Source organism: Colobus angolensis, unplaced genomic scaffold (genome assembly GCF_000951035.1).
Source record: "Colobus angolensis palliatus isolate OR3802 unplaced genomic scaffold, Cang.pa_1.0 Scaffold130, whole genome shotgun sequence".
In the NCBI taxonomy this organism is placed as follows: Eukaryota; Metazoa; Chordata; class Mammalia; order Primates; family Cercopithecidae; genus Colobus; species Colobus angolensis.
In genome coordinates this window covers 2,019,066-2,031,565 of record NW_012114253.1, presented here as the reverse complement: position 1 = coordinate 2,031,565, position 12,500 = coordinate 2,019,066, and the positions used below count along the sequence as shown (strand labels likewise).

The 12,500-nt window shown below is 51.9% G+C and overlaps 1 protein-coding gene across 2 annotated transcripts in view; it reads left to right on the top strand.

Annotated features, from left to right (window-relative positions):
* Nucleotides 1–4,324, top strand: part of VWA5B1 (von Willebrand factor A domain containing 5B1) — a 63,173-nt gene extending 58,849 nt beyond the window's left edge. The window contains exons 20-22 of one of the 2 annotated variants that reach the window (XM_011933991.1): nt 284–353; nt 1,497–1,614; nt 3,203–4,324. In XM_011933991.1, the coding sequence (XP_011789381.1) occupies nt 284–353; nt 1,497–1,614; nt 3,203–3,709 (695 nt within the window). In that variant the 3' untranslated portion in view covers nt 3,710–4,324. The remainder of the gene's footprint in view (nt 1–283; nt 354–1,496; nt 1,615–3,202) is intronic. The other variant, XM_011933992.1, reaches the window with a different exon arrangement.
* Nucleotides 4,325–12,500: the final 8,176 nt, after the last annotated feature.

The following is a 12,500-nucleotide window of genomic DNA, read 5'->3' as shown; positions in this document are numbered from 1 at the left end:
GCTGAGTGAAGCTGTCACTGCCCCCACAAGTAACTTTCCAGAAGATCCCAGGGGCTGCCGGCCAAGGAATCTTGGAGGCCAGCTTTTTACATGCGAACGTAATCTCATCCCACCTCACACCAACTGGAGCAGAAGGAGCTCCGCAGCCTAATGGTTAGCTCCAGTCCCTGGGAGCGTAGCTAAGCCCCTGCCCCTCTCTGGGCCTCTGTCCCCCGAGTTGGTCAGTAAACAGTTGGACAGGGTCATCTTCAGGTCTCAACTAGGTCATTTCATGGCTTTCTAGGTCCCCTGCGCAGCCTGGCCACAAATACTCTTTCTTCCATGAAGGCCTCAGAGACTCTCTTTGGATCCAGGTAGGTGGGATTTCCAATAAAGGTACACTCTCCTGCCACCCATTTTCCTGGGGTGGTCCCTGGGGTTTTCCCTGACTTGGAAGGCCAAAGACAGGTTCAGCCTGACATTTAGGCAGGTGTCATAAAGAAGGCACTCCTGCCCAGAGCAATCACTGTCTCCCAGGCCTCACCCTACCTCAAATCCCCCACTTTACTTTATCTCCCACACTTCCAAGATATCTTTCCAAATGCAAGTACACATGGGAGCGCTGACAGAAAACTCTTCTGACCACTGGGCTAGACAAGAATATGATAGTAAAAGAGGGTCATGATCCAGGTGTAGTAGCTCACTCCTGTAATCCCAGCACTTTGGGAGGCTGAGGCAGGAGGATCACTTCAGGCCGGGATTTCGAGACCAGCCTGGGCAACACAGTGTGACCCTGTCTCTACAAAAAATTTAAAAATAGGCCAGTCGCGGTGCTCACCCCTGTAATCCCAACACTTTGGGAGGCCGAGATGGGCGGATCATAAGGTCAGGAGTTTGAGACTAGCCTGACCAACATGGTGAAACCCTGTCTCTACCAAAAATACAAAAATTAGCCAGGTGTGGTCACGCATGCCTGTAATCCCAACTGCTCGAGAGGCTGAGGCAGGAGAATTGCTTGAACCTGGGAGGCAGAGGTTGCAGTGAAATGAGATCATGCCACTGTACTCCAGCCTGGGCAACAGAGCAAGACTCCATCTCAACAACAACAACAAAAAAAATTAAAAAATGAGCCAGACATGGGTGCGTGCCCATAGTCCAGGAGACTGAGATTGAGAGGATTGCTTGAGCCCAGGAGGTTGAGGCTGCAGTGAGCTACGATCGTGTCACTCCAGCCTAGGTGACAGAGTGAGATCCTGTCTTAGAAGCAAAACAGAACCAAAAAAGAGGGTCCTCAGGAGAACATTAACCTCCTCCTAGTCGCAGGTGCTGCTGACTCATTGAGTGACTTGGAGCAGTTGCTTCAAGCCCCATCTTTCCAGGCTTCTGCTTCCTTAGCTGTCAGATAAGGAGGTTGGAGGGAACCATCTGTTGCATCCCTTCTGACCCTGACTTTCAGGGGCTTCTGGGTGGGCACTGGAGGTTGGGATGCCCAGGGCCACCTGACTTCACCTGCACAGGCTAAATCTCAACAAGTCCAGGCTACTGACGCGAGCAGCCAAGGGCTTCCTGAGCAAGCCACTGATCAAAGCTATGGAGTCGACCTCCGGGAACCAGAGTTTCGACTACGTACCGCTGGTGAGTGCCCTGACCCCAGGTGTTAGTCTCCCTTGGCTCCACTCAGCAGCAGGGCCTTCCTGTGATCCCTCTGCCCACCTCTCCACTTCCTCAAAGAGAAGAAGGCTTTGGTCTTAGAGCTCAGATCCCCCTGAGTTTTGAAGCTTCCTAGAGCTTCCCACCCAAGGAGTTAGCAGGGCAGAAGGAGTTTGCATGGATCTCCCCTGCCCAGAGGCCTAGGGATATTGCTAGAAGCCAGCACCAGCATCACGAAAATTCTTTGCAATCTGCTATCTTTGCCTTAAAAATTCGTGGGAATTTTGCATTCTACTCCACGCATCTATGTGTATCTGTTTTTCAATACATAAAAATAAGCTTTGAAATGACTCACAAGTGAGTAAAATTAACATCCCAGGAACATGGACCGTGTTTAGCAACTGGGTCTGCAGACACCCCGGCATGCTGCGGCAGGGTGAGAGGCCCAGGTCTGGAGTGGGCTTCTCTGAATTAAGGAGCAAGGGAAACTGGCCCTGCCACATCTGGGGCCCCTCAGGACTTTGGAAACAGAAGATGCTCGAAGGAGGGCCACAGTTTGAGCATCACTGCATACCTCTTCTGTCCTTGCATACCCAAGTGCATAATATTCTGAATTTCCAAATATCCAGGGCGCCTGGGCACTAGGCATGTTTTCACTCAACAAGTGTTTATTGAGTCAGGTCCAGTGCTAGACCCAGGAGAGACAACATTGAACTAGACAAACGTAGTTTCTGCACTCATGGTGCTAAGTGTCTAATAGGATTCAGACAAGGAACCAGGCAATTTTAACCATTGGGAGTGGCAATGGGAGAGGTCTCGTTTGGTTGGGGAGTACAGGACATCTAGCCCATGTTTGAGGTGGGGGCAGCAGAACCAGGCATGACTTCTTGGAGAAGGTCAAGGCTAAGCCAAGACTTGCAGGATGAAGAGTTTGGCCAAAGGCCTCCAGAGGAGAGACACAGCTTGACAGCTGGGGAATGGAGTTGGAGAGGGTAAGAGTCAAACTAGGGTTAGGTGGTGTAGAGCTTTATTGATCGTATTTTGGACTTAGTCTATGAGACACTGAAGTCATTGAACTGAGCCTCCAAAAAGTGTGTGATCTATGCCTCATAGAGATCCCTGTGTATGTAGGACAGATGGATTGGGGGTGGGGAGAGGGGAGGAAAGAGGAGGCAGGAATAACTTAAGGAAGCACGTGATGGATTGCAGAACGATTTAGAAAGTAGACCTGTTGGGACTCGGAAACTGGTGGTTACATAGGGAGAAAGAGGAAGGAGAGCTGCCAGAGTTCACTGCATGGCAGGGGACATTTCCAGTGGTCGAGCTGGGCCCACCCACCTAGGACAAGAGGCAAATATGCAGTGAAGATGTTGACTTGGGCTTGGAGAATGACCTCTTTGAAGTGTCCGCAGGATAAAGGATAGAGATGCTCAATTGACCTGGGTATCCTGAAAATCCCCCAGGCAGGCAGGGTGGGACAGGCAACATGGATCCAGGCTTTCGCATGGCCTGGAGCTCCCTGGGCTAAAATATTTGAGGCCCACTGAAGGGCTTCCCCCCGGCCCACCAACAGGTGTCTCTCCAGCGGGCCTCCGGAGCCTTCCTGCTCAACCAAGCCTTCTGTGAGGCCACGCACATCCCCATGGAGAAGCTCAAGTGGACATCCCCTTTCACCTGCCACCGAGTGTCCCTCACTACCCGCCCGTCTGAGTCCAAGACCCTGAGTCCCCAGCTGTGCACCAGCTCCCCATCTCGGCACCTGTCCTGTGACAGCTTCTCCCTGGAGCCTCTGACCAAGGGCAAGCTGGACCTGGAGCCAAAGGCAGTGGTGGAGCACACTGGGAAGCTGTGGGCCACGGTGGTGGGGCTGGCATGGCTGGAGCACAGCTCGGCCTCCTACTTCACTGAGTGGGAGCTGGTGGCCGCCAAGGCCAACTCATGGCTGGAGCAGCAGGAAGTACCCGAGGGCCGCACGCAGGGCACACTCAAGGCCGCTGCCCGCCAGCTTTTTGTGCTTCTGCGGCACTGGGATGAGAATCTCAAGTTCAATATGCTCTGCTATAATCCGAATTATGTGTAGTTGGGTGAGGGGGAGGCTGGGTGGAGGGAAGGGTGGGGAGGAGAGGGATGGGTAGGGTCATGTCGGCCTGGTTTGGGGAGCTTTTGGAGCTGTAGCCAATACATCAGTTACTAGAAAGAGCCCTGGACTGGCAGCCAGGAGACCTGAGTTCAATCCCAACTTTGCTACCATCCAGCCATGCAACTTTAGGCCAGTCCCTGCCCCCCGTCTGGGCCACAGTTTTCTCATCTATAAAATAAGAGGGTGAGATGAGGGAAGTGGAGTGGATCTCAAATGGTTCAGTGTTCCTTTCTGCCCATTCAGGCAGTCCCAGGCCGACTGCTGCTGGGGCTGGGGAAGGAAGTCGCAGTGGAAGCCTGAGACCTCTCTGGAGGTAGACCACGTGGGCACAACAATGCCCACTCAAATAAAAGGGCAGATGAGAGGACCCAATGTCCGCAAGTAACCAGGCCTACAGGCTTGCATAGGCACATAGAGACTAGCAAGTCTGGTGCTTGTAGGACAGGCTCTTGTCTCCAAGGTAACAGCCTAGGACCCCCTAAATCCCACTTAAAAGCCAATTGGAGAACCATCCTTCTCAACGCTTTTCAAGAGTCGCTCGGGGGCCTTTTGTTTCGGCTAGGAAGCTTCCTTAGTACATGCTAGTATTGACTTACAGATCATTAGTGGCTCCCTCACTAAGAAGAGGTGGTGGCAGGACCAGGGAGACACCCTGTGAGTTGACGTGTTGGATTTAAGTGGCAGTCTGTGCGAAAATAGTCCTAAAAGAACAGACATGGTCACAGAAGTCAGTGAAGACACCAGACAACACCTTCATTTACATACTTTTAGTAATTGGGTAAAGCAAACTGCATCACTTGTACTGAGGCACTAGGGAGGCACCTCCAAGTAGGTCACGCCATGGGATCAGGGTGGCCTGTCGAGCCATGCCACACAGTGGGAGAGAGGCACCTTTTTGCAACAGAGAGCCACGCTTGGCTGCGGTGTCTTTGGAGATGGCAACTCTGGCCAGGGGAGACCTGATTTGTTGGGTGAAATGAATGAATTGACACTTCAGGCAGGATCCCCTAGGCGCTTCCTGCCCTCAAGCCCACTGCGCGATGCCCCACTGTGTGAGGACTGGAGTGCTGTGGCCTCAGATACCCTAATGGCTGGCACTGAGCTGCCCAGTCTCCTCTGCCCCACTGACTCCCCTGGAGGTGGGTCTAGACCTCACCAAGGAACCCCACAACTTGGGACTTCAGGCTGAATCTATCCACCCTGGAAGCCTCCTCCTTCAAGGCCTTAATCTCTCCTCATTAAATTCCTGTCCCAACCTTGGAGTGAAGCTCCACAGACTTCCCTCTTGGGAAGGCGAGAGCTTAGCTTATCAAACCAACCATGGGGTCCTGTGGGCTCTGGCACAAGCCCCAGTCTCAGGAAGACTCGAGGGGTGTGCAGCCTACAGCACAGGCTGCAGTCAGGGAGGAGGCTCCAGCAGAACGCCCACCGGGCACAAGGGTAGAAAAGGCAGCCCCAACAGGATACAGTGCCCTGCCCCCCACTCCCCACCCCTCCATCTCACCTTCCTGCTATGCCACAAGTCTCCCAGGAGGGATTCTCAGAGCCTTTTTGAATACTTAAGATAAAATCCCATTGCTGCCTCGTGAACTGGCCCTGCTTCAGACTTACCCTCTGGGGAGGAACCCAGGCAGGCAAGCCTGGACACTGTGGCCATCATGGCTCCAGGTGGGGCGGGATGCCAATCAGGGTGTTGGCTCGAAGTCAGTGCCACCAAGGCGGGTAAGGGCTTTGGGCTGTCTTGCTCCAGGCTTCCAGGAGATGGGAGCAGAGCTTTGTCATCTCCCTGCACACCCCCCATCCCTTGCCAAAAACACTTATTTAGCTATGCAGGCAGCAGCCTCAGCTTCAGGGTAAGGGTGGCCGGGGGTGGCATCTACTTCCTGGACCACAAGTAATGGAAAAAATGCCAGGTTTTGAGTCGGAACACCCAGACTCAGGTCTCAGCCTAGTACTAGTTTGGGCAAGTGGTTTCTCCTCCTAGGTGCCCTGGAGCTGGGGCTTTCTCCTGCTCTGACAGTCCCAGACTCTCTGCCTCTGAGATGTTTCCCTCTTCATAACTGTGAATTTGCTTGAGCTCTCTGTATGACCTTGAGCAAGTGGCGTATGTGTTCTGGGCCTCTTTCCTTCTCTACGTAACCAGACAGAAGTGGGCTGTCCGGCACCTCCCCGCCTCACCAGATGAGTCTGATTCTGGGTCTCCAGGCCTCAGCATGGACAGTGGCCAGGGCTGGAAGTGAATCGGTCTCTGCCAGGATAGAACTAGTGCTACAAGATGCCTAGCAGGAGCACAAGAAATCCAGCAAGGTGGCGGGCACGCCACCCACTTCTCTAGGAAAGTTCCTCAGACTCTGCTCCCACACCAGCCACTGGAGCTCTGTAACATGTTTGAGGCCCAAGAAAACTGCTGATGTCTGCAACCCTGGTTCCCCTGCCCAGCCCCAAAGGTGCAGAAGAACAAATCTTCATTGGTTGCGAATAACCCAAGAGCTGTGGGGGCAGGTCTGAACAAGAGACATTTTTAAAGACCTTCAGGGGTATTGAGATGACATGCGGTCTCAAAAATGTGCTACCAGGATTGCTAGGCAGAGGACCTAAGGGACACGTTTTAAGGAAAAGATAAGAACCTTTGGTAATTAGTGCATGCACTGAAGCTAACAGAGTTCTAAAGGTTCTGAAGCAGGGAACACATTGCCCCTGCAATCTCATTTACTTTGGGTTAATCTGGTTTAACTTGTTCAACCAGCCCTTGCTTTCTAGGCCATACAAAGGAATATTTATGCCCTGTACTGTCTGAAGAAAGAGCTAATGCCACCGTATGACAAAGCCCAGCCTCCAAGCTGCCCTCAGTGGGAAAAATCACTGAGCTGAGAGCTGAGGAACCCAAGCATTGGTCCCAACTCCACCACCAGTGTGCTGTGTGACTTCTGGAAAATTACTTGCTTTCTCTGAACCCCTGTTTCATCTTTTTTGGAATGACGGGGGTTCACAAGATCAGCATTTCCAACACTCAGATGAGACATGAATAAGCTACCTATTAGAAGCCGTGCTATGGGCAAATATGTTGGGGAAGCAGTAGGAAGACAAACTTCTTTAGGTTAGGACAACCCGACCCGTTAATATGTTACTATGTGTTGTCAGGCTTCGAGCAGGTGGCCCAGCAGCAGCTCTTCTCAGCCTATTCGGTTGGAAAATGCTAGTCTAGATCTCCCTTAGGGCTCCTGGGGCACTGGCATTCAGGAAGCCTTTACTGGGTGCCTACTGTATGCCAGGCATGGCATACTGGGGTACCACGGTGAACACATGAGGTGCTGTCCCTGTCCTTTTTAGAGCTGGGAGCATTTGAAGAATCTCTGTTCCACGAATCATTTTCCCATTCCCTGGTTCTGTAAGTGGGTTTCTCTTTACTGGCCCTTGAATGGTCCTGCTATCTGTGGGTGTGGCCTCGTATTAGCACTAACTACCTAGGCACTTGTGCTAATGGCCAGCCCCCTGAGCTTTCAGACACTCTTTTATGGTGTGGTATGGTACAGATGACCACAGTAGCTCATGGTATTGCACAGCCAGAGGGGAGTTCGTGCTGGGGGCCTCCTTGTTCAGGTGGAGCAGGGATGTCCCTGCAACAGAGTGCCCCGAGGGCCCAACCTCCCGCCACACGCAGATGCAGAACCCTGTCTCAGGCCCCTCAGCTCGACACCAACTCCAGATGCCAGGAAAATTGGGCCCCATCCTTTGGCAGACTCACACTGAACTTGTCCATAAGCAGCCTCGGTTTCCAGCCAGCACCCATGTTTCCCCAGCCAGTCCTCGCTCTCTGAGCAAAATGAATGGCATCCCCTGGCCTTCACTGACCTAGCTGCTACTCACTGCCACTTGCTGTGGTTGATGAACGGACTAGCTGCTTCCAAGATCAGATTCTGGTGGGCTTTCACCTGCTCTTCAGAGACATGAAAAGCAAGGGTTCCTCCTTCTCCCTTCCAGTTGGTTCGCCAGGAACAGCTGTCAAAAAAGGTTTCTGGGAGTTTCCTTTAGATCCTGACTTGCCCTCTGTTAATCCCTACCCTTATTTGAGGGCCATGCTACTGTTCCCCTTCTCTCTTCCTTGGCAGGGACTCCCCATGAAAGGGAAGGAGGAAAGGGGTCTCCCCTGTCTGTGTACAGCCTGCCCCCCATCCTGCGATTGGCTGCCCCATTGACCTGCCTGGCTGGATCCTGCGTGACACCCCAGTACCTGTCATTCAGGGGTTCAAATGCCCAAATGCACGTCTATTTGCATATTATAACATCTCCAAGTGGTCCCTAGATTCAAATGCGTTCCGTACTTTTAGTGCCCTGGGAAAGGAGAGGGAAGGGTACTGCCACTCCAGGAATGGGGCACGTGCTCATTGCCTTGGCACTTGGAAGATTTTTTTCTCACCAATCTAGCAGAGACTAGAGAAGTCAACAGAAAAAAGATGGACACATTCTTCAGCACTAACATAGCATGCTCTGCAATGCCAGTGTAAAAATAACCGGGGCAGGGGTGTGTGTGGCATTTTGCAGCTGGGTAATCTGATCCACAGAGATCTGCCCAAGGTCAGAGGCTTGGCAGCAGCTCCTGGCCGCGCCTACAGCTCCCAACTGTGGACCTCTCTGCCCTGCGTGTCCAGCCCTGCTCCCAGCCCGTTGACTTTAGCCTCTCAACAGCACTGCCTCCCCGGGTTACCCAACGAGGTGGGATTTTTCTCCTGTTCATGCTGCAAATCTCCTTGGCTCAGGGCCAGCTGTCTTGAGCTTACAGCCACGTCCCAACGCAAAGCGCCTCATCTCAATGCCGCTGACTGTGGTGACACGTGATATAGTTTCACTATCTGCCCAGGTGGCTTTGGCTCAAGTGGCATGGCTGGTGCTTGTCCCCGTCAGAGCCTCAAGTGCCTACAACATGCTACCCGCGCCCTCGCCTGCTCACCTGTAATGTCCCCACAGTGCCTGTGACACTTTCTTCTTGGGATACGCATCACCTGCTTGCCTGGTAGCCAATTACATAGATGTCATGGAAGTCCTGGATGTCAGCCGTCTAATGTCCACTAATACTCAGCAAATCCTGCCCTAGGGCTGTGTATGTGTCTGTTCTCAAAAGAAATGGCTTCTTTGTACATGGTGGCTACTGTTCTCTTCTAGGCTTTGAGCTGATAAAAATTGTTGAACCTGGTAATATGACAAAGTTATACCTGTGTCTGATATTTTGTTCTCAAAGCCAAGGATTCTTGGTTTTCAAACTAGCACTTCAGTGATCTGTTTGCCTCACTTCACGTGTCACATCTGCCTTTGCTTGGGTTCCCCATAAGGTGACCAATTGTTGCAGTGTGCCAGGGACTGAGGAAGGTTGCCAGGATGTGAGACTTTTGGTTTTAAAACTGGCACAGTTCCAGTCAACCTGGAACAAGTTGGTCACAGCAGTTCCTCCAAAAGCAGAGCCCGAGACAAGGATTCAGTGCAAATAGTTTATTTGGGTGATTCCAGAAAACACCCTTCAGGAAATATGGAAGTGAAATAGGAATGCAAAGAACACCAATAAAGGGAAGGTTATCAAGCAGGTTACTGCTACAGGTGTGGAACCTCACCCCACTGGTAACTCTGCAAGTCAGAGTAGATGCACACCCCAAAGCTCACAGTGAAGGAACGGGGTGCATGTACACCAGCTCCACTCAGCCCTTGGGGAGGGCCACTCTGGAGGATTCATTCCTTGGTGCTTCTGGTCTAGCACAGGTGCACCAGCTGAGAAGGCTCCTGCAGCCCGCGGGAAAGCCGCCAGGCAAAGAAAGGTAGGCGCTGGCGCTAATAAAAGGAGAACATGATGCAATGTCCACCATGCATTTCCTTCAGCCCTGGCACCTCCCCTGCACAAATGATTGAGACATGCATACAGTATCTTTGCAGATTTTAAAGTTCCAGATATGTTATCTACTATTCCAAGACCTCTGTAATAATAAATGACCAGGACATATCATTATTGAATAGAGACAGTCTAAATTACAAAGGGTAATCCATATTTTTTTAAGTACATTTGGTTTGAAATTAGGAAGATGAACCATGAAACTGATTTTTTTGGTTTTTCTTTAAAGAAAGAGATGCAGGTGCTGGCAGATGGGACTCAGGCCCAAGTGCACTGACCTGAAACACGCCAAGGGGCTGCAGCAAGGCACTGACGGCACCTGCAGCAGTGTCTCTCCTGAGCTGCTTGCCACATTTCAGATTTCTCCCAGAAGCAATTTGTGATCACAAAATATATTTATTTGAAAATCATTACCAGCCACCATCTTGTCTTGGAACCCACACAGACTGACCCCAAAATCAAGCATAAGGCTCATTTAGAAATCCTTTAGCAACTTGCCTTGTTTCCTCAAAATCAATCATTCTTCTTTAGATTTGGGGGAGAACAATGGACTATAATAGGAATTCCCAATAGGCCAGAAGCATTGAGTGGTGTGCTAAGGGCTCCCAACGGGAAAAATTGGAGGAGCCCCCAGGCTGAAGCTGACATGGTGAACAGAGACCCTGTTCACATGCATGGCCCTCCTAGGTGACGTTCAGCTGGATAATGGGCTGTCACTGTGATAGTCAAGCCCTCTCCTTGGCCCTCACCACGGCTCTAGGCTGCTGGGGGGACCTGACGTCCCCTTTGTACCTCACTGACCTCTATGAGCCTGGCACTGCCTCTCCCTCTGTAAGACACATGCTTCTTTGTTCTTTTCCTCCACTGTGCATCCTGTAAAGGCCAGGGGTGTGTGTGTGTGTGTGTGTCCTGCTGGGATGGCAATTAGGGTCTCCTGGTCCCTCACGGGTGTAGAACACATTGAGGAAAGCAGGCTCTGAGGGCTCCTGGGTTCAAGAACTCTGTAGTAGACAATGAAGTCAGCCTGACAGTTCAGGATTCCAGGTCTCCTGGGTCCTCCGTTCCACAGCACCCGACTCCCTCCAAGGCACTGCTTGTTCCCCGCCCCAGGAAACCTGAGCTCCCCAGGGCTCAATTAATCCGTATCCTGGTCTGAAACGGAGAGAAAATGCCAAGTCGAGTCCAGCCTAGCTCTGCCAAGCTCTTTTGTTCTGCCATCAAGCAGCAGTTCTCATTTTCATCTGAGCCTCACCTAGAATCTCCCAATTATGAATTCATCCTAGAAGCTTCCAGACCACCCATGCACCAAGTCCAGCAACCCCAGATCCAGGGCCTGGGAGGAGGAAGGGGCACATGTCCTCTATGATAAGTGAGACAAGGGTAGTCCGGGATGGCATCTGCTGAGAGGGGTTCCTCTCCTAGTCTGGGGGAAGAAGGGGCCCTGGATACCCAGGACGGTGGCCATCCCCAGCTCCGGAGCCCTCAGTAAGATCGCGGAGAAAGTTGTTTAAAACGTCTTCCTCAGCCATCCCGAACAGAACTAACCACCCCCTGCGCTACTCCCAAGCTCCAAGATCCTCCAGGTTGCACATACGGGCCCTCCTGGGTGCTGACCCAGTCTCCATCTACACTTCATTCCTGGCTTCAGAATCCAGGGCTCCCCACTGGTTAGGAAACCAGGGATCCTTTGTAGGAATTGCCTTCGCCCTCCAAGCCTGCTGTTCTGATACCGTTCAGCAGAGGGCGCTGTGGGCGTGCACTGCCTTCCAGGCCCGGGCCAGCTCCTACCAAAGACATCTGTGGAAGGAGGAACCGCAGGGATGAAGGGAGGCTTCAGAAGCTATTCCTGTCCCTTGTCAACAGTCTTTCTTCTCTGCTAAAAATGTGACACTGGCTCACCTGGGGCTGGAAAGGAGAAGGTGACCTCTTGGTCCTTCCCTGCTTGGCCCACTCCTCCTCTCCACCTATTGGTACCCCCTCCTCCTCCAAACTCCACGGGAAGCCACTCTCAGGAACACTTCCCAGAGTTCCTCTCAGCAGCAGCCTCACAGGGCACACCTTATTGCACGTATATGTGTCCTGTCTCCCCCATCGGACTGGGAGCTCCAATCATGCTTGGAAGTCTCCTCCAGCGCAGGATGCTGTTAGGTGAAAGGCACTTAGAAGAGACCTCCTGACAAAGCAAAACAGGATAGAGACCAGATTCTCAGGCTTCCCCAGACAAGCCATCCAAGTCCTTGCACGTTCACTCTGCCTATGAGGGACATTTCCCAGGGGCACACTCCACTCCTGTCATCCTTCAAAGTTCAATGCAGAGCTCACCTCCTCCAGGAAGCCTTCCCTGACTGGCACCCCCAGGGCAGACTGGACCTCTCCAACCTCTGCTCCCACAACCCTTTGTGCATACTCTAGGTAATGCCTGCTACGAGCACTTCCCAGTGGCATTTCAGGGCTGTGTGGCCATGTGTCTCCCTCATCAAACTATGAGCAACTTGAAAGAAGACCTGGCCTCAGTCATCTCTAGGCCCTCTGCAAGGTCTGGAACATCCTAGCTGCTCAGTAAATGTATGCTCAAGTGCAAGGTTAAACTCTGACCCAATCATTCCATCTTTAGTGAAAATCATCCAAAGTTATAACTGGGGAGTCTTAAATGTCAGACAGGATTCCGAGGTCTTTCCATTGATTCATCTCATTTGCTCCTCACAACTCTACAGATTACCATGTTGGTGTTATGAATTAAGGATGCTGAAGTTCAGATACATCAGCTGATTTACCCACAGTCATCCAGCTAGAAACCAATGGGGCAGGATTCAAACCCAGGTCTGACCCTCTCTGGAGTCAAGTCTTTTAAAAGCA